The sequence below is a fragment of the Pygoscelis adeliae genome, unplaced genomic scaffold, assembly GCF_000699105.1.
Source record: "Pygoscelis adeliae isolate BGI_AS28 unplaced genomic scaffold, ASM69910v1 Scaffold99, whole genome shotgun sequence".
NCBI classification, from domain to species: Eukaryota; Metazoa; Chordata; class Aves; order Sphenisciformes; family Spheniscidae; genus Pygoscelis; species Pygoscelis adeliae.
Window position 1 is genome coordinate 1,132,559 of NW_008825493.1, and position 22,705 is coordinate 1,155,263.

A 22,705-nucleotide genomic window follows, 5' to 3' on the forward strand; every position below is an offset into this window, starting at 1 on the left:
GCTGCTGAGATAGATTAAGACGACTCTACTTACCTTTCCTTTTGAGTCTCTTAAAGCATGTCACGAAGATGGATCTGTAGCACTGCTTAATTTACTATCAATACCGGTATCATTAGCTGTAAATAACTCATCTCAGGTCAAATAGCAATGCTTTCTGATATTCACGTTACAAATTTCTTTTAATTTATTTAATTCAGTCCCTGAGTCCTTTAAGAGTTGTGGCACAAAAGCAGGAAACATAAGGATTATGATAATGGCTCGATGCCTAAAATTAATTTGGTCCACAATATATCTGAGATTCCTCTATAGATTGTACCACTTTGTTATCCTTTAGTGTTTTACACAGATAGATGAAGGAGCTCAGAATGCAGAATAAAGAAGGAAGGGGTAGAAGGAAAACATCAAGTATATAATCAGAGCATGATATACAGTTGAAATCAGCAAAAGTGTGATGCATATGAAGAAGGGAGCATAAACACTAAGAAAAAACATTAACAGTAACTGTGTGCAAGCCAAAAAAGTCAGTTTATTGTTCCATCTGTGTACAATGAATTTGACCTAAAACTCAGAAGTTGCAGCAAGGATTCCTAGCTACCACAGTCAGCTATAGCTCCGGCCTCATGTCTCTGTCTCTATACATGCACACACGTACGCTGTATGGTCAGACATCTTTCGGTCTCTATGGATATACATACCTATCTCTCTGTGTGTGAGTATGCATATATGTATATAAATATGCATGTATGCATCTTTTTCACAGTTCCTTTGAAAGTCACGCAGATTAAATGCAGTCCTTTTGGACAATGAATAATAACAAGACAATTAGTGGCTGAGTAGCTGTAAATATACATGTGTGTTCAAGGGTAAGTCTGCCAAAGCACAAAAAATATGGGCTTAAGTGTCACGAGGACCAGTTAGCGCAGGAATCAACAGCAGCTGGAGTCTAATCCTGCACCATTTCCATCAGGGGCAGCTTTGCCAGTGATGGTCTGAGTGCAGGACTGACGCCTGGCCAAGGCCCAGGAAAATACCTTTCTTTATGCCCGAAGTGGTGAAAAAGGGGACTCTGGTAACGGTGAATCCTTCTCTCCACTGTCACAAACATTTGTCTTTCTTCCTGCCCCTGTAATCTATACCGTATTTACTCACTTCTCACTGTGGTCTGCATTCGCAAATTGAGTTTACCCACATGCTTATATGTACTACATTACCTTCAGTAAGTTTCCTCTTAGTACCTCCCATACTTGCTTGCTGGCCTAAAGAAGGCAGCTCAGCACTTTCACTCCTCCTTGCCGTTTCCCGCGCTGTTACTGACACACATTTTATAGCTGAAGACGGGCTTCTGAAGCCTGTAGCTGCTCCTCAAAGTAGAGAAGTTGATCCACTTCAAAGCAATCGCTTGCTCTAGAAACCAGGTTCTCCAGGCGTCTCCTGATCTCCTCCTCACTAGCATTCTGCTGTCTCGCTTCTTTGAGATAGCTGTACACTGCCTCAAATACCTCCGCTCCCAGCTTCCCAATGGCAGATCTGGGGATAAATTTTACATAAAGCTCAAGTAAAAGTTAACTCACATTATATATTAATACAAGCAATAGCTGGTACTGATATTTTTAAATTTTGTAGCTACCTTTGATTAAAAGGATATAATAATGCACCTTATTTGTCTGACAGTACAAGGAAGTAAAGTTTCCTAGGGAATTTCTCTATGATTGCCTGTTATACAAAGAGTTTAGGAGTAAACACTTGGCCATAGTAAAGTCATGGGAAGCATGACCATCATCATCACCACAAACCAAGACTCCTTTTCATGCCAGATCTGACATACCTTTTTATCTACAGCAAGCCTGGTATACACACATGTATTATTGCCTCTGGATTTCATCAAAACCAAAAGGAGCAACCCCAGTCAGCCATACACCAGTGGCATTTTATGCGAACAAACACATTTCAGGATTCATTGTTTTATTTTAGCTTCTATCAAATAACAAGGAAACCATTGTACAAGATCAGCATGAACTAACTGTCACTTTTTTCTTTTCCTACGGCAGTGTTATGAGAAGACGGATCTGTAATTCAGTGACAAAGAATACTCTCACAGGATCTTAATGTTGATTTATAAAGAATATCCATTTGCAAACTGCAAGACAATGAACAGAACTTCTTTTTCTAAAGGCAACATCTTTGAATTCATGTATCACAAGCCACAGGTAACATAAAATTTTCCACTCAGTGATGGGTTCATAATATTTTGATTAAAATATCAGAGTAATTTTCCTTCAGCGTATCAGAAACTACCTGCCCACTCTGCACATGTCTGCCACAGGATTTGTGTTGTTTTCTTTCACTAAACTTTTGTATGTTAGAGCAGTTGAGATTTGATTGTCTTTTGAGTGTCAGTCTTGCACATTTTAGGGGTGATGATGCCCTTCACTTAGTTAGAAAGTGAGCTGGACTAACTGGGATCACCTTGCAGGAACATCTGCAATTTGCATTAAAAAATGTCTTATTCTGGTTAGGTAAAGTTGCGGCAAGCAGCCTATCCTCCCACTAGCATTTTGCTAGGATTTCGAGAGTATTAGGTGGGACAATAATTCCTTTTTCAGGAAATCCATCATGGCATGAAGACTTCTTCTGTAAAGCTTCTCAGCATATCTGAACAAAGTTTCTCAGACAAATTTTTCTTCCATACTAAAATAATGGTATCTGAGATTCTAATGCTCTCACATATTTCTCAAGCATTACACATATTGTGTCTGTAGCATGTTAAAATATTTGATGCCTTAACACTTTGCTTGGTGGAAATTCTTTTAGACAAAAAGGAAGTACTAGGAAGTGAACCGTATAGTATTCCAAAATTTCAGCCTGAATATCTGCGCTCATGTTCCCTTTCCACTGAGTCTCTGTCACACACTGCTCTCTACAAATTTAGACTATGGAAAACTGGGAGGATGGATCCCAGAGTTGTCCCAGGATGGGAACTGCCTCATTTATCACCCCAGCAGCGAGCTGCCTATTATTTATAAAGGATTAACATGCCTTCACAGCATTTGCTGTCTCACAGGTATGGCTACACTGTCTCTGAGGGGGGCTTTGAGCAGCTCCCCACTCCCGCACACGGTGCGCTTGCCGGCACAGCCTCAGGCATGAGCAGAGCATGTCTTCCCGCCTGCAGGGCAGTGCCCACTGCCCGCCGGGAGCTGCCCACAGCCCTGGGCTCATGCTGTCTGCAGGCAGGCTCTGCAGCCAGCGCCCAGGGCAGAGGGCAGCAGGGAACCGGGACATGCCCAGCTCGTGGCCACGCCAGGGATCACCCTTTCTGAGCCATACAGGAGTAGCGAAAGGGATAGGAGTTGTCTTCTGGTGCCAGCATTAAGGCTTAGCACCCTGATACTCTGCAGGTGGGTTCAGAGTGAGCGTGCGTAAGACTTCCCAAAAGCAGTTTAAATGGTTAAACCTGCACACTGCTCCCCAGCAACATCACATACTCTATTTGTACTTTTTTTGCTGATTTTGTACTGATTTTGCTACGTGTCTAACACCAGGGCAAGGCCAAGTGTTCTAACCCAATAGCATAATTCACCTAAAGGAGTGGCTGCTTTTCATCTGTGTCATCCTGTTGTTGCTGAGGAATAACATCGTTACAGTGAGATTGCAGCCAGTAAAATTCACACATTGTGTAAATTCCTCCATCCTTAGAAAACCATTGCGAAGAATTTTAGTTTATTGTTTCTCAAACGTCATTTGATATGAAAGCATACAGTTTCCTCAGTAATACAGAATCACCTTATTAGCATATAAAAGACTTCTGAAAAATCCTGCTGTTACATATCGTAGGACCTACAGCTGGTAAAAATGGACAATACATCTAATACGGCAGTTTTGCTTGAAGGATATCCTAGGTGACATCTCTGATCTCACAAGGAGGAGACACTTCTCACAACCTGCCTGCTCTCACTGCTTTTCTTCAGCTCGGTCATGTCCAGCTGTGATCCCCCCTTCAGCTACACATTACACCTCCTGCTGGCTCCTGACCAGAGGTGGATCGGGAACTTGGGGCAGAGAAAGCCAAGACCCAGGATTAGAAGCCACAGGGCCAAGCTGGAATCTCTGCAGGTCCAGACCTGACTCAGTCCTGCTTCCCGTAACTAGAAACTGCCCTTTTTTTTCTACCAATGGTGCTTTTTATGGGAAAACTAAAACTGTTGGAAGTTATTAATTCTCAGGCACTGGAAACCTAGGGATTAAATTAGCACAGAAAGCTAAACAGGGATTTGTTTGTCAAATAATGTTCATTTCTTCACAAAGCTTCATCAGAAATACCACAGTATTTCTCTCCAATGGTTAAAAATCACTACATGAGAAGCTATTTTGAAATCACTGCTACTTCATCAATGCCTTTACTGACTCCCCTCTCCCTCTTAGACAAGTATGTTTAATTTTTTGGCAGTCCTGTCTATTTAAAGATGAAAAATCAAGCAAACATGTACCTCGAGAGTATTGCTTCTGTTAATAAATGTGACCTGCAGACTTGAATCTTTTTGGTTAAGCTTGGCAGAGCATGCAAATCAGCTAATCTGTATAATAGCTGATACAATAGAATTAAGGGAAAAATGTTCATAGGTTGAAAATTAAGGGGTAGGTAACAAAAATTATAACCTGCTTTTACAAAAGAAGACATCAGGCTCTGTTTGGACTTGAGAGCTGCATTAATATGAGTCTGCTACCACATCATGCATTTTCTGTCTCAGAGGCAGGAGTGTGGGATCTAAGACAGTAAATGTCAAATAGACATTACTGAGTGAATCTATCATCCTGATGGAGGGAGGGGGTAAGTGGCTTCCTGGAAAGCGAGGTTTGCCCATTATGGCCCTGATCCTGTGCTAGGGGATATTTGTCCATCCATGTGAAGTCCTACAGAGGCACAATCATGGATTTCGCACTGCCCTTCTGTTTATAGTTACTTCTATTTCACATGAAATATGCGACACCTGCTTTACCGTTTTGAAATGGTTAAAAGCCTTACCACCAAATACGTTGTGAGAACAAATACAGAGCTCCCATTTACACTCCCATTTGGCCATGTTTTCTGATTTACTGGCATTTACTCTCTTTGTGCTATCTTATAGCTCACTCACCTACAAATTCACTATTTTCCACCAGAAATGAGCCATCATCTCTTTCTCAGCCAAGACTACATGAGCAAAGGGGATACCTGACATCTGGGATTTCATTACTGTGACAAACTTTGTGGGCCAGAACCCCATCCCACACTGCCCTAAATTATTTCTCACTATGCTGAAATCAAAGGAGTTACATCAGGCTTTACCATCCAAGGGTCTGACCCAGGATGATATACACCAATATACTTTAATGTCATATCTCAGATTGTTATTTCTCTTGTTTCACTGTGTTACAGAGGCTTAGATATATGGAGGGATTCATTGCTGGCATTTGAGCACCGTGTTTCCTAACTTTTCAGCATCTTGTTCATGCAATGAAATTCACAGCTCTGTGGTTGAACCCTATGCTCCCTGTACAATGCAGGCAGCCCAGAAAGGCATTGACCCAAAACGACAGCCCACCACAACTGAAGAAAGGCATATCCTAAATCTGACATCTGTCTGGCTTTAGTAAAGTTGGGAATCACTTCTGCCCACCCAGGACTCGCTGCAATTCATCATGACCACATAGATACCCAGTTGTCTCCTTTTATCCCAGAGCCTGTGGCTAGAGCATTCACCCAGAGAGCTGGAAACCTGGGGGAAGAACAAGGTTCAAACCCACACCTCCCAGAGCAGTACCATAATCACCAGTCTGATTGGGGGATGAAGGACTCTCCTTCACCTTCATTCTGATTTGTATGAAAGCAGATGTATTGGGACAGAAGAGAATGAGCAATTATGGAGGATAACTATGGATAGACTGAGGACTAAGGACAATACTGGAAGTATATGCAAACATTATTTGCATGAAACAGTCCTAGATAAAATCATATGAGCAGTCCTTGGAGTCCTTCAGTCCTTGGGACTGAAATCCGGGCTACCATGTGTGAGTGAGTGCCCAGAGAGCATGCTTTCTCACTGCAAACTGCAAGAGATTCAACAGTGACCCCTGACTTCCCTCACTCCTGGCTGCAGAGAGCAGTCCCAATGCTCCAGGCAGAGAAGGCACAGGTCTGGGGACCTCCATAGCCTGGAGGCATGCTGCGACCACCAACCTACTGGCTGGACAGCAGATATTGCCAGTCCCCACACTGTCATCCATGGAAGCTGTCGTCTGAAATAAAATTACTCTTGCTGCCAGCTTTTGTGCAGCACACAACCCATGCCTAGAGAAAATTAACTGGAACAAGCCCCAAAGGCTGTAGAGGGAGACAGATATCTGATTTGTCGATAATGATGGGGTTTGGGCATGAGGTAGGGACTTGGTTCTATCAAGAGTAAGTTTCTATCAAGCAAAATCATAGGCACTTACCACTTTGACTTACTGCCAGCATTAGAGGGGAGCTAAACAGGAGCCTTGAGAACTGCAATTTCATACTCAGGGTGTCTAAAAATGTTCCAAGTCATTTAGTGAATCTGGGCCCAAATGAATTTATCAGGCTATCTGGTGATTTGCAGTTGATTTATCACACATCAGTGCAAAATTACTAAAATTTGACAATATAATAAGGTTGTGTTCTCAACTGGCTGAGGAAGTTGTAAATCTTTCCCTGGGTGAACAAAGAATTTTCTGTTATCCCCTGGGTCTTTATTTTGAATACTCTGCTACTAGCTACATATTAACATTTCCTTTCTGGTCTGGAGATTGATTACAATACACCTACCTTTATGCAACACTGACAAAAGCCACAAAACAAGATTAATGCTTAAGTTTGCACTCCTCCATGGGTGTTAGCAGCTGGGTTAATATCTCCCAACAGCTTGTCATTGCCTGCTGTGCTGGTTTTGGCTGGGGTAGAGTTAATTTTTTTCATAGTAGCTAGTATGGGGCTAGGATTTGGATTTGTGCTGGAAACAGTGCTGATAACACAGAGATGTTTTAGCTATTGCTGAGCAGTGCTTACACAGAGTCAAGGCCTTTTCTGCTTCTCACCCCACCCCACCAGCAAGTAGGCTGGGGGTGCACAAGAAGCTGGGAGGGGACACGGCTGGGACAGCTGACCCCAACTGACCAAAGGGATATCCCATACCATATGACGTCATGCTCAGTACATAAAGCTGTGGGAAAAAGAAGGAAGCAGGGGGATGTTCGGAGCGATGGCGTTTTGTCTTCCCAAGTCACCGTTATGCATGATGGAGCCCTGCTTTCCTGGTGATGGCTGAACACCTGCCTGCCGATGGGAAGTAGTGAATGAATTCTTTTGCTTTGCTTGCATGCACGGTTTTTGCTTTACCTATTAAACTGTCTTTATCTCAACCCACGAGTTTTCTCACTTCTAAAAAAAAATCCCCCATCCCACCAGGGGGGAGTGAGCGAGTGGCTGTGTGGGGCTTAGTTGCCGGCTGGGGTTAAACCATGACACCTGCCTTGAAGGATAACTATGACACAAATCAGCAGCTAGGGGAGTTTTCAGCTTCTCACTTTGAAATGTCATTCAGCATGATAGCAACTATCATTTAAAACCATTCTGCTCTCGCTCTTCCACCCCCAAAGGGAAGCGGCACTTTTTGCTCGCAAACACCGAGTTTTCACTAGTGCCTCCAGGGAGCCACAGTGTGGTCCGTGCTCAGGAGCAAGGAGAGGCTCTGCAGCTGCCGAGTCACCACGCTCTGCACAAGTCACTACTGAGCACACCAGAATAACTCCCTCCGGATCAGGCATCAGCAGTAACATCTCACCTCTGCCATAGCAGGCAACAAACACACAGCTCCTAAGCCAACCACAGAAAATTCAGTTGTTTCAAAATACTAATGTTACTCACGGCTACCTCAATGTAAACCTTAAAAAAGAAGCTTTGTGGACATGGAATATCCATTCCAGTGGGCATTTATTTATCCTTTTGGATGCAGCCAGGCTGCCTGCATCCTACACCAACAAGCATATTGTAAAGTAGGAGGCAAATCTGTCGTGATTAGGGCTCATGGGGTATAAAAGCAAGTGCAGGGATCTTTGAAAGAATAATTTCAGCAGATGTCACTGAATTTTGTTCTCTCTAACTCAAGGGTATCCCTATGGAGTCCAGCAGTGTTATTTAGCATTCCCATCAAGACATCCAACTTTGATTTGTCCCTGAACATGCTATTTCTAAGCATTAATTTATTAACCTTATATTTCTCTTTAAAATAGAGTACAATCGTGCCACTTCGCAGCTAACCAGTAGTAACATGAATCTTGGTGAAAAAGATGGTTACATTTATCTCCTGAAATGACTCTGCAAAAGAATCAGGAAATCACATATCTTTGATCTCATACTAGATATTGTTTTCTAACTGTATCAGAAAATCTTAGGATATCTGCTACAGCATCTCATGGTTCAGTGTACAGACAGGTTTATCTCAGTTACAACACAAAAGGTCCCTTTCCTCTCAGTCGGTATGTTGGCATAACTGACTCTGAAACTTGGAAGAAACGGCTCTGGGTTCAAAACTGCATTTGCAGCAATGCTTGTCTGTTGCTCTGTAAAGACCCTTTGAGATATCCTAGGAGAAGTGCATTTTAAGTTCCATGATTTATTTTTTTACCATCTCATTTCGAAAGGTAGGGCAATACCTTTCTAGTGCTGACAGCTGCTCAATCTTGGGAATGTGAAAAGTATAGGAAAGTCTAAGAAAAGGGCTTATTTAAAAAAAAAAAAAAAGAAAGAAATGGAAAGAGTTATTATATAAAAGCTAGTAAAAGAAAATCTGAGTATTAGCCCCTACCTTCACCTTCAGGCCTTAATGGACTTTGACTTTCATCATACTACTGCTGAATGAAAATTTCTTCACTTGAAGACACAATGATAATTTTCATAATTCATCCTTAATTACTTCATAATTCCTGAATTAAAGCACCTTAATTTGATTGCAAACAAAACTCTCTGATGTCCTACTTCTAAGACCTGCAAAATCTAAAGCATATTTAGGACATGTTTTCCCATGAGCTAAGAAGGATCTTATTATTAAAAGCTGTAGACACACAGCTGAAGAAATATCAACAATAATATTCTCCATGCATCTCATTTTCTGACATAAATGAATTTGTAAAATAGGAATTGAAGCTGACATCTGCTCTTGGAAGAAGCATTAATGAGAATTTAAAGCTGCTAGTTGAATTCTAGCTACTACTAATTTTGAATATAGTTTGTCATAAGAGGAAATGTTTTTTTAGTTTTTCCCACAGACAAAAAAACCCCCAACAAATCACAACAAAACATGGTCATTTAAATCAAACTTGAATATTGCAATTTTAAAGTCTTCCTATATTAAGAAAGTTACTGCCAATATTAAAAATGAGAGAGGAAACAAGTTTGCTTATACAGAGCTATTCTTCAGGAGCTAAGACAGGTGAAAATGATACCGTTTAATGCCCATGAAGAATTACCTGGAACAACTTCCCCGGGCTGCAGTCTCTTTATACACAATCTGAGATTTCCTAGCCTTGCTAAAATTATTTTAAACATCATCCTGGCTTTTAACAGTGTCACGGCATACAAAGAATCTTTGAAAAGTCATCAGTTTAACTCATTCAGCATCACTGATCAAGATCAAGCAAAAATTCAAGGCACATTTGACACATACCTGATGCCATTTGTTTTGTTTATCAATGCATTTGTTTTAGACAGCTGTGTCTGAAAAGCAGCACAATATACAGCTGCATCTTGAATGTGGGCATGCAAGTATACAGTAGTTCTCTCTGAAAAGTCAATAATTATATACAGCTCTCATAAGAGTTTAAGAATATAATTGCAATCTTTTTATTCAGCTGTGTGGTAATTCAGAGTTAATGCTGATTTCCTTTTCCATGGCTTGAATTTGGGGGGCGTTCTCTCCTGATTTAGGGTCGCACACCAAAATGACAGTTATAAAACTAACAATGTGCCCATCAAACAAAGGAAAGATACAGACATGCATTTCAATGAAACAATCATAATATTAAATATTACAACATATATTTCTGCTCAATCCAAGCATTGCCTTTAGCCATATTGTATTAAATATTACTATTGGATGTAAAACAATGCATTTCTGAGTTACCAATAAGGCAGTCTCATTAAAAGGCTGTCAACACATCAAGTGCATCAATGGAGAGGTTAATGTAATCAGCTGGTATGGAGCTGGACAATTCTTGATAGAAACATCACAAGTAATTTACTAACGAAACCTTCAGCTGGGCTTGTGTACTGTACAGGAACAGAAGGAGATGAAGCAGCACTCAAGCACTGAACTATGCTAAACAACCATACAAGGTTATCATAAAAGTAATAGTATTTTTAAGTAATCCAATCGAAAAGAAAACATTTGAAAAGTTAAAAAAAACCCAACTGCTGTGGATCCTGAGATGCCCAGTTATGACAAGTATATATGTACACATAAAAATAGATACTAACATATACACACAAATAACTGTGTAAAGTTTTTGTAGATCAACCATTTGGGCTTAGTTCACATCTATATCCACTCGAAGGGGCCTGAATGTAGGTGGATTAAGTCCACAACTTCTTTCAGGTCCCTTTCCACATCTGTAGCCCTGGAAAAATTTCATAGCACAAAACAGGACTAAGGCCAATTCACATTTTGGCAGAGCCATACAATTCCGTGACTACACCATGCTATAGAGAAAGAAAGAAAAGCAATTACCAACTATGGACAGTAGATCTATGATTTTCAGACAGGCCTAGAAAAGTTTATGCATTCAGTTTCTTCTGGCTCTTCATGAAAACAAGACAAGCTTCACAGAGCTATTTAGGCATTTAAAGAGGCAGATAGAGGTCTAGTCCTTTTATTTTTTTCCCCAAAAGTAAATATTTAATACCTGAACACTTTTCAAAATAGGACCCTGGTCATTCCTCTGTCTCAAATTTCCTGGAAAATCAAATAATTGTACATCTAGATGCCTGAAAATATGGCATATAAAAGAATAATGAAAATTTCTATTAACATTTACAGAAACATAACAATCATAGTACACTATCTAAATAACTTGTTTCAGCTAGTAGATTCACAAAGATAAAGCCCAAGCTCGCTCTGAAACATCACTGAACCAGAAAAATTGGCATTAAGCTAAAGTGTATTTTTCCAGTACTCAGCTCCTTTCATTGTCCTGCAGAAAAATGTTAATGGACATACATGTCTAATGTGTTACCTTAAAACTAAGAGCAAGCTTAGGCCTTGCAAGTACTAGTATTCTCTGGTTTTGTCACAATCTTTGGCCATGTCTGGCTAATGTAAACATAGTACGTGTAGTACTGTAAATGTAGTACAGTTGGTTTGGTATCTCCAAACTCTGACGACCAACATCTCATAAAAACAAGCTGCTCAGCAAGGAGGTTCATTGCAGAATGAGACAGACCTGTGACAGAGCCACCCCTGACGCTGCTGCACCCTTTGCAGTGTCTGCTCCCTTTGGAGTGATGGTAAATGTGGTGGTTTGGGTCTGCTAACCTCTCCTTCACGCAAGATAGTTTGCATGTTGCCTGGTCTCTGGTGTTTTACCCCATGGGCTATTTTTTATGATACCAACTCTGCATTGCTCGCCTCCTTCCACATGGGGAATGAGAGCTGTATACCTTAACGACTTACATATACAAAAGAAAGAAATCACTATGTGATGATTGAGAAAAAATGTGGTGAAGGAAAGAAGGAAAAGGACAGATGTTTCTTACAGACAAGTACAGTATTAGAGTATCAAGCAGATGAAGACATGAAGACATGCAATGCGGGAAACAGTAGACATCAGTAGCCCTGGCAAGGGTTTGGTGAATGCCCTTTGCGCATTCCCTACCTATATTTCTCCAAAGTGCCTCTGTAAACCTCCCAAGGTCACAATCCTGCATCTAGTAAACACTGTCAAGATTCTTCAAGTGGTTCCGTATTGAAAGCAGACTATATAATTAATGCCGCGTGAAAGCATTCTCACATTTGCAAACTATTGACAAAATCAAGGCGCTAGAAAACTGAACAGCTCAATCTACGCATTATGTATGCACAGCACGAGAAACTAGGGAAATCATGCTTTTTGTGCAAAACAAGAAGATGTATTAGTCTAATTCTCCTAATGTTTTGAGTGTTCGGGGCTACTTGACATTTTAAAATGAGTGAGTCTATACTTACAATTTTATGTGTTTTGCTACTGGAATGCAATTTTCAAACTGGATAAAAACTCTCTCTAGTGCTAAAGCAATTATGACATTACTGTCCACATTAAAAAAAAAACCCTTAAAAATTCAGGATAACAGAATGGCTCATGGATCTATGACGTGCTGCTCAGTAGAGAAGCTGAAGAAGTCTGAGTTTTCTTTACATATCTAAGTAAATTCACAAAATTTTACACTTTATTTTAAGGGTTGGACCTGGGGTTCAAGTAATGTGCAAAATGGGCACCAGGATGAGCATCCCAAGAAAATACATCAAAGTTTAATCATGCCCTAATAGACTCACTCACTCTAGCTACCGAGTTTGTTCTCTTCATTCATTTCAAAGTGCATTATAACAAATGTAAAGCTGCTAAGAACTGCTGAAATGATGGCATTGCAGATGACGTGCTCTTCCCATCCCCAGATGCAGGATGGAGAGGAGCAGTATAAGAAACAGAGGGCCAAGACAGCAAGAGAGGCAGCCCATTTTTGCTGTGGAAAGGGGAACAGCATGGACAACAGGAAGAAAAGTTGAATGAAGACCCATGGAAAATGCCTGGGGAATTAGACCATCAGCTCCAGCTTCAGCCTTGAGGGGGGACTACTGCTTCTGCTGCAGAGGACTCCTACTCTTCTGGGCAGTAGCCACTGCCTCGCTCACCTTCATTTCTTCTTAGGCGGGAAGAGCCCAGGATTCACCCATTCCCACTTTCTCTCTCAGTCGTTGCCTTGGGACAGCAATGACTCACAAGCCGGGAGCATTCACTCACTTCTCCCTGACAGGAGCCAAGAACCGAGTTCCCAGCTTGGTCACGTAAAGGCAGGTTCAAGTCTCCTAGTGTTCCCGGTTAGTTTTACTGTATTATCTGTTCACTTGCTTGTAAAGCAAACAGCAAAACCAAAATACTTCAGACCTTCAAATCTGGGTCTGGAAGGTAACTGGAATTATCTTGAAATAGATTAACAGTAAAAGAAAGAGAAACTCTTTCTGGGCTAAGCTGTTTAATGTGTTTCTGTAGTGAGGTCATTTGGCCGTAAACAATTAAGAGATGGAGACTGGGCTTTAAAAATGAGGTGTGAGAAAGACTGTGACAGGGAGGATGGATGTGTAAGTAATATTTTGGCTTAGCCCATGAGAAGCAAAAAGCTACAGTTATGCTGTAAGATGTCTTGGGATCACCAGACAGAAATTATTACCAGAAAATGGAGTGTTGAACAGAACAACTGCAGCGTGTGTAAGAGGAAATTTCATGCTCAAAAACATTTCAGGATCAATACCTTCAAGAATACTGTCCTCTATTCGTCTGCAAAAAACGGTCATAGTTCAGACAGTGTCAATAAACGTCCCTACCTTGTCTTTTGTCTGTGAGAAGACATCTTATTCCTCATGCATGTTTACATCATGACACCTTCAACATGAGTGTCAATAGCAATTAAAAGGTCACTGAGAATTTTTTTTATGGAAGTCTAAAAACCTTATTAGCTTTTCTACATTTGTTGCTTTTGCCTTCACCTAAAGCTGCCCTTAATGATGTCAGTAACAAAACCAGTTTCAGTAGGCTCAGAGCTGGCCCTTAGGAAGCTCCACCCAACATCTAATAAAACACTAAATCAAAGCATCAGCTTCTTTACTGCAATAGTTAAAAAATGTGCAGAAATAAATGTACAAAAAGTTTTCTATACTTCAGGCATTTTTAGGATTACTTATCTTAAAGAATATCCAGTGCCTATTCAATGACTTCAGTATGACCTTTCTTTCCAAATTTTTAAGATAAATGATACATTTGATGCCAACATCACAAGCACAAGAAGCATATATGCATACTGCTCATGAGTCTAAACCAATAGTGTTATGAGCAGTCACAGGAACAGAATAAAAATATCACCAAATGCCTTTTCTCCATGACTTCTGAAAGATGGCTTTACTTACGCTCAGCAGGTGATGATGAAGTCTTTTGCCTGATCATGGAATGCTGCTGTGTATAAGACTTCAGGGACTGACTAAGAGGTGCTTACTGCTGTGCTAAAGGATTTTAATTTACTTAAAATTTGGGGCATAAAAGCTTTTTCCTTTTACTGACATACATTTTATTGAATTCTAAACTGCATATTAAAGTTCACAGCTATTAAAGTGACTCATTGTATATATTCATGGATATCTCCACAAAGGAGCACAAAACACTCTGTACTAAGCTTTTTTCTTCATTTCCTACGTTTTTATTTCTCTTTATATTTTCAAGAAAGAGAGAAGAAGATATACAGTCTATTCCATAGCTATTCCATTATTCAAAAACTAGCCTTACTCTGTAAAACACAAATCCTGATTTTATAAAGCCCACGAAATGAATTTTGACTACAGTGCTGAAGAGGCTGCAAGGGGAAGCCTCCACTCACTGGACACCTGGGATACAAATACTACCTAACATAGGGAGGTGCAATTGTGAATATAGCCAACTGCACCAAAACCCCTAAGAAGGCTTGTTCTTGTCCACAAATTTCTGCACACACTTGTCTTATTTCTCACCTTCACTTTTCCATTTCAGATCATGAAAACCCTGCACAGACTTGAGATGTCAAGCATGCATCATAAGACTTTCCACAGGCTTCTGTGCTTTTGCCAGGCCCTTCATTGTGGTCAAATTGTGGCTGAGGTGGTCAAAAACTTGGAAAGAAGGGCCTCAGAATAAGATAGAGTAAGCTGAAAAGAAGCAGAAAAACTTTTTCAGCTAGAGATCTAAACAAGTTGGGTCTGTCTCTTTTAATGTAGATTTTGAGCTCTTTAGCCTCTTATAAGCTATCAGTGCTGCTAGTCCAAGCCTGAAGAAAGCTTTGGGTTTGCCTACTAAGTTTTTCAGAAGCTGACAGAAAACAAGCTAGTGGTTGCTACAATGACTCTTCTAAAGCCTTTCCTTAGGGACAAAGCCAATCCTTCAGGCAATGCGTACTGCCAAAGCTTCTGACATCTTGTAAAGAAGACTTTGACAAGCTGTATGGACCTCAGGGGAAAAAAAAGAATAGGTGGTTTAACAATTTGATCTGATGGTGGGAAAAAAAGCTTTGGCTTGAGGCGTTGCTTCTGAAGAACAGCTTGGTTCATTTCTGAGATGTATAGTGGGAAAGTCTCTATAGGGATATATCAGTGGAACTGACATCAGGTTTTCCTCATGGATCTCTCTGGTGAAGATAATTTGGCTCTGGAGAGCATGTGAGAGTAGAGCTTCTCAGACTGAGACATGCACCAAGTTACCCAGTACCATGGACAAGGAACCACCATGAGAATGAGATGGTGGCCAGGACAGAAAATACCAAGAAACAGTTCCTCCTGTTTCCTGCATCTAACATGATTCCTCTGCCTAAAATCCCAATATGAGGATGTTGTGGTTTAACCACACTGGGTGCCAAAATGACTGAGGTGGTTTAACCCAGCAGGCAGCTAAACACCACACAGCCGTTTGCTCACTCCCCACCCCCCGCAATGGGATGGGGGAGAGAATCGGGGAAAAAACAGTAAAATTCATGGGCTGAGATAAAGACAGTTTAATAGGACAGAAAAGGAAGGGAAAATAATAATAATAATAATAATAATAATAATAATAATGATGATGATGATAAAAGAATATACAAAATAGGTGATGCACAATGCAATTGCTTACCACCCACCAACTGATGCCCAGCCAGTCCCCGAGCAGCGGTTACCATCCCCCCAGCCAACTCCCCCAGTTTTATATGCTGAGCATGATGTCATATGGTATGGAATATCCCTTTGGCCAGTTTGGGTCAGCTGTCCTGGCTGTGCCCCCTCCCAGCTTCTGGCTGGCAGGGCATGAGGAGCTGAAAAGTCCTTGCCTGGTGTAAGCACTACTTAGCAACAACTAAAACATCGGTGTGTTACCAACATTGTTCTCATGCTCAATCCAAAACACAGCACTCTACCAGCTACTAGGACGAAAATTAACTCTATCCCAGCTGAAACCAGGACAGAGGAATATGAGTCACACAACTCTGATTTATATATTTGCTTGACTTCCCACTGTTAACATGCAAGGCTGGGAAGGAGCATAATGAGAAAAAGCTCAGATAACCTTTGAGAGAGCTAGTTCAAGAAACAGAGATTTCTTATCAACGCTGCAGAAGATCCCAATATCGAAATGATGAGCACTGAAGTAGAAATCTTTGCGGAGAGAATGAACTCCACTTGAAAGGTAAAGTTAAATCTCTGCTGCTATAAACTTTATAATGAATAGTGATACCAAGTATAACAAACTAGAAATTGTTGTCACTGGAGTAGGCGATTTTATCATGACTTTTACTGAGAAGACAGCAATTCAAAATGCTGGAACAGAGTGCAATGGGAATTGGAAAGAAGATGCCAGGGAAAATATTCAGGGACTGTAATGAAGAAAGCTGGTGACTGAATCATAAACGCTATCAAGCTGTCTATAAGTTAAGCCCTGAACCTTTGTTTTACTTAAAATAGGAGAAGACAAAAGACTCTTACCTACCATATTCAAGAACATCCGTGGCTTCCTTCTACATTCCTGTAAGGACTTTTAGCACAACTTCCCTCTGACATGAATACAGGTATAAAGCCCTGCACAAGAATACAGTAGAAGCTACCTAAATTGGCACTCTGATAAACAGCAAGTCTCTCTGCTGTCAAAGAACACGTTCAGTGTAGCACACTGCGATGACTCAAGCAATGAGCACATCACATCTAGTCAAATGACTGTCCTGCTGCAGTTGTTTGCAAGCCCATATCATTCATGTGTCAATTAGAAATGGCTAAAAGGCCTTTTTGCTGTTAGACTCCATGTTATTTTACATGAATCTACCATTTCTTCAGAACTAATGAGAGTTTCTTTCATTAATGTTACTTGTAATGTGTAGGCACAATGCTTACTTTCTGAGCAATTCATGACATGAAAGAGAATATCCCTCATCAGAATCTATTGCTGTTAGCATCTGAAAAGGGCACCGATCCCAAACCTTCATACTTCTGTTCCTATAGTGACTTGCCACCTAAACAGATTTCACTGCACTTCCACATTGTCTCCAGGGCTCTTCTCTTCTGTTTCCTCCTAAGAACTCCAGCTACTCAGTTTCTTTATGACAAAAAAACCACATTCTCTCTTTCATTAGAAGCTGTCAACTGGAAGACCCCACCATAAGTCTGTGGCTTCCTATGTAAAACTGAATAGTACAATTTTAAATTATATTAGCCTTGCCTAAGCGGCACTGCTGTGTGGATGAAGTACAACACATCATGTGAAGTTTGCTGAGGGATGAGCAGAGCGGCTGAGGCTTCATGCATCATTCTGCAGCCAGATATACTTCCTTCTCGCCACTGAAAATTCCCCCACTGTGCTCTGTGTGCAGATTGGCCATGTGTAAGACTTTGCAGGGATCTCCTTGCGTATGTGTGTGCAGGGTATTGTGCTCACTCACTTGTTTCTTAACACCCTAACTTCCAAGCAATTAACGTACTCACTCGCCTTTACATATTCAGAAAATGACAAGGTCATAGTATGTTTAGGAGAAAGGGCAATAACCTGAGTATTTTGATAGACTTCTTTAAAGTAGCTATTACAGTCCACAAAAGGAAATCTGTACCTTCATTTACCAAAAAAACCCCAAACAAACCCAAAACATACCCTCCCCCCCCCTTAATTTGTTCTCTTAATGAATGTAACTTGAAAATCGTTCATGGGTACGGTCTGCTGGAAGTTCTCAAGATGCCGGTTGGGTGCAATTGGCCTACTTTGGCCTACAGACCGAGCTGACTGTTCTCATTCAGGAATGAAATGCCTAGGAAAGTGTTCCAAAATCAGGAAGTTTAATGCATTAAATGTGAATTACTGCAGTTAATCAGGCTTTTCATTAGCATATGGCTAGTTTATAAACTATTCTGAAATGTAACATTTCCAAAGGATCACATAACAGAACTTCCAAATTTTTCAACATTTAACCACCACTACGTGCTTAACCTATCAGAACCAACAAACTGTGAAAACCATGAAACAGCACTGGAAAAACAGAATTTGAAAGAAGGAAGTGATTTAATCGCACCTCAGCCCTAAAGGCAATGACCATGAAGTTCAAATAGTTAAGGTTTATCCTGTAACCATGAGAACACAGGGGGACGGCTGTAAGATTAGTGGGCATTTTGACTAAACAACCTCACCTTGCAACTAGTTCACAACATGATGCATTTTTTTTTTTTTTATAAGTACTTTCCATGAAAAGGGAATGGAAAGCAATTGGAGTGGCAGGCTGTAAGACCTGCTGACTCGTTGCACAATAAAGGCTAAGCCATGAAGTGAAACCCTAGGAGCTGCTGCATCTTGAAATATCATAAAACTGAACAACTTCTATTTGGAGTAAACCTGATTGGTATTTCCCTTGAATACACAGTGCACTTGGCACCGTAATTTGTTTTAAACAATGATTGGCATCAATGCTGTTGTGGTTGCATTCATTTTCTTCAGGGGATTCACTTAAATAGCTACTAGTATTAACTGTTTGAACTTATTTGTATTCTGATAACATCCACCATATTGTTGGCACTGTCCACCCACACAAGAGAAAACTGCCCTTTTTTAAAGACTTCACAATCTGAGATCCGTTGAATGTTGCAATACTGCAAAGAAAATTTGAGTGCAGAAAAAACACATAGCATTATGATTATCAGATCAGTACCTAAATTAGGGTGCAATAAATCTTTGAAGGCCAGAAATTACTGAATCAAGATAAAAGCTCAAGATATGTTAATCAGTACATTCTAGAAAGGAAGCACAGGTCTTTGTTTTAAGACACTGAAATCTTCATTAATAAAGCTGGGGTTTCAATGATGCTGAAAGCAATTAGACAATGAGTTTCAAAGGGAGCTGCACATGTAAATTCCTGGGTCTCATTTGAAAATCCCAGCCAACAGCAGCAATCATGTTTGGTTTAAATCATCATATCATCATGGGAAACAAATCCATTAGTCTTTCATTCCAGGCAAGAATGAAGTGTGGGTGAGGGAGCAAACATGGTGGGAACATGGATATCTGCAGGTGATTTATGTGCATGTGCTGAGCTAATAAAGAAAGCAAAGTTCAGAACGACACCGACAGCAGTGAAGGCAAGCTAGATCCTGGAAGGATGACAGTGATTGTGCAGATTACGAGAAAACAATCAGAAGTGACAGCCAACCTTCATCCTCTGTGGAGGCAAGTAGCATCCAGTCTGTAAAGAATACCTTACCATCCACTTCTTTTTGCTGAAGGGATTTTTTGCAGTGGGGAAACAACACATGGTTTTCTTTGCTGTGTTCTGCAGTTTTTCAAATCCATCCTCTTTGTCTGAGTATTGGTAACACATAAATATGCTACTTACTCCCTCATGCGTTTCAGTTTGGTCTCAGCCATAGTGCTGTTGAGAGCTCTGAATCCCTGGGGCACCCCTGGAGACACTCCGGTGACAGTCCCCGAGCCTACAAATCAATGCACAGACACATAACCTTATTCACCTTCATCCCCGAGCTCTATTGCAGAGTCAAGGGCAGTCAGAAGGAGGAAGACTATTCCTGTTTCTCACAAGGTAGTGCCACATTAATTAAAGATTAATTAGATTATTAAATGCACATTAAGGGCAACTCCTTTCTGAGGGACAAGTAGATTTATAGCTTAAAGGCACCAGAATTGTAACAACAATTTTCCTTCTGCGTAGCGTACAGGAAATTACATTACAACAGAAAGCACAGTCACTTGAGGAAGTGCTGGGACAGATAAATAGTCAACAAAATGAAATTTGCTTAGACAATATGTATTTTCCTCCATTGTTCTTGTACTTATTTATAAGAGTAAGAAGCTTCTTCCTAACAGGCAAGTCTCTCCTTTAGCTTGATCGTTACTGTAAACTGAAAGTATTTAACTTATGACATCACTTTCCCCTTCAGATGAAGGTACTCTTTTTATGTGTGTGTATATATATAAAAACATATCTGTGTATGTAAATACAGATACATATATGTGAGAAATATACATATGCATATACACACATGCACACTCTCAGTTTACAGGCCTCATGGGCTGTTGCAATATTTAAGGACCCAATGTTCACAGACCGCTGCGGTACTCATCCACAGGAACACAGAAGTGCTGAACCACAGAGGACTGTCAGGGTTATCAGCTCAAATATCCTGCAATTTCATGTTGCCATTCCATCATATCACACAAGTTCCTGCTTAACTTAAGGAATTTATTTATTTATTGCCCCTACTGCTCCCATTGCAAGACAATTCCAGAGCCTCACTGTGACCTGGTAGCTAAGATCGCTCCTCTAATTTCCCAGCAAAACTTCTTTATTGGCTAGTTCCTGCTCATTTTTCTCTGGTGCCAGTCCTTTCATTGGGCTTACTCAGTTCTTCCCTTCCCTTTTGCATACTCCTTTCATTTGCTTATAATTGGGAAAAAAAGATCCTACTTCAGCTTTCAATTTGCTAAGCCAAACAAAGCAGCTATTTTAGTTTCTTCTTGCAAAATATTTGGCATTAGAATTCCACTTCCCAAAAGAGGAGAACATATACCATGGTGGAACTACATCCTGCGTAAATGTGTGGGCTGTGGCACACAGCACCCAGGTTCTGAACAGACACGGGAGGGCTCTGCCTAGGATACGAACAAGCCAAAAGTCACACAAACACCTTAGCACAATGCCTTGTCTAAATGAACACACTCTCCCCTCCTAGCAGGGGTTTTTATCTTGGACGCAGCTGGTGTTTAGTTTGGATTGCATTAACATTGATCACATACAGCCAGAGGGAGCTTGCAGCTACCTTCCTGCTATGAGCGGTATAGACACCCCCAGAGAGTACTGAATGCTTTCCTGGAATGCATAATCATGGCTTTCCCAGGAGTTAAGCTCCTCTGCCTTACATGATTCTAGATCCTGATCACATAAGGATGAATATTGAGATTAAAACTTTCTGTCATGAGGAACCCTACTGAATCGCTCACCGTAAGTGTCTGCTGGATTCAGAACTTTGCTGGATTCAGAAGACAGGAAGCAGGGATGGAGAGAGACCACAGAAGAAATGGATTTCCAACTGTTATCTGGCTATGGACAAATGATTTGACTTTTTAAAACATTTTCCTAACTTCTCTTTACACCTAATGACTAACAGTTGTCTGGTGCCTAAGTATTGCAACTGAGGTATAGTTAACATAGTTTAAAAGATGAAAAATGACAAGCTCCATTCTTACTAGCAACCAATAACTTCATCCATTGATGCCAAAAACATTTCCCGACCATTTACTGTAACACAACACATGCATATCCGTACACTTTTACATGGGGTCTGTAAGCATTCAATTACTTTAGCAGCATTGGAAAATTCACCATCCTCAGGGTGGCCCTGAGGAAACTCCAAGCACTATGCAAAGCAATGCTCATGACTTACTGGCTCCTCTTTGAGTTGGTGTAGAATTAAAGTCCAGATGTGGGGCTTTGGGCTTCAAAAGCAATAAAAAATTGACGCCCTGAGCACCAGTGGTCTAAGGCAAATATAATCTTTGCATTCTCTTAAGAAAGAGTACATTTAACCACAGGCCTCAGCTAAATCCTGGTATTACCAATATTACAGGATATATCATTGTAGTAAGAGCTCAGCATACTCTTTCCGCTTAGTGGGTTCAATCTATTTATTGCTACAATATCTCCTTCTCCTCCAACATTTCATTATTAAAGACATCCTTCTTGTTTTTTCTGGGATTTCAGGCTAAATAATTTGTACTTTGTCTACTCTCCACATTGGCAGTTGGCCAAGCAAAACTTATTCTCTACATGAAAACTAATATCTATCTTCCTCTCCATTAAATATGATTTTCTGGGTACTATGAGGCAGCTGAAAGGACTACAGATTGTAGGATGCTGCAAAGGTGTGGTTAGTCATAAAAAAAATGAGTTCTCAGTGAAAACTGGCAAGAGCTTTTCACATTGTTGCTACAAGCAGCCTCAAAAATTTTTCCTGGGGTGATTCATAACCCACACCAACTTCTATATCAGAGGTATTTTCTTAGAAGCTGTTACTTGATTAACAATATATTTTGCACCCAGCTTTGAGCAGTTTGCCTAACCATACATCAACACAGAACAAGGAACTATGCTTCTTCAAAAAGTGGCCAGATAACTATTTGCATTTTTTATGCAATATATCATTCTTGATTCATTAAATAAAATCAAATGAAACAACAAGAGCACTGACTTGTCAAAACCAGGTACTGTGGCTTTCTAAATGTATTTCAAAGACAAATACTCTCCCAGCATCTAGCCTAGTACTGCAGAGAACAACATAGGGCAAAAGGGCAAAAGATCTCTGTCCTCTCACGTCATGCAGCACCAATTTGGGGCTCTCACTGCATCCTTCTACTCTGTCGAAGGGAAGAT

The 22,705-nt window shown here is 40.5% G+C and overlaps 1 protein-coding gene across 1 annotated transcript in view; it reads right to left on the bottom strand.

Moving 5' to 3' along the window:
- Positions 1-640: 640 nt before the first annotated feature.
- The window catches only part of NEK11 (NIMA-related kinase 11), a 104,681-nt gene continuing 82,616 nt past the window's right edge, over positions 641-22,705 (bottom strand). Inside the window, exons 14-15 of the mRNA XM_009331255.1 lie at positions 19,655-19,751; positions 641-1,527 (exon numbers count right to left, since the gene is read on the bottom strand). Coding sequence (XP_009329530.1) covers positions 1,323-1,527; positions 19,655-19,751 — 302 coding nt within the window. The 3' untranslated portion in view covers positions 641-1,322. The remainder of the gene's footprint in view (positions 1,528-19,654; positions 19,752-22,705) is intronic.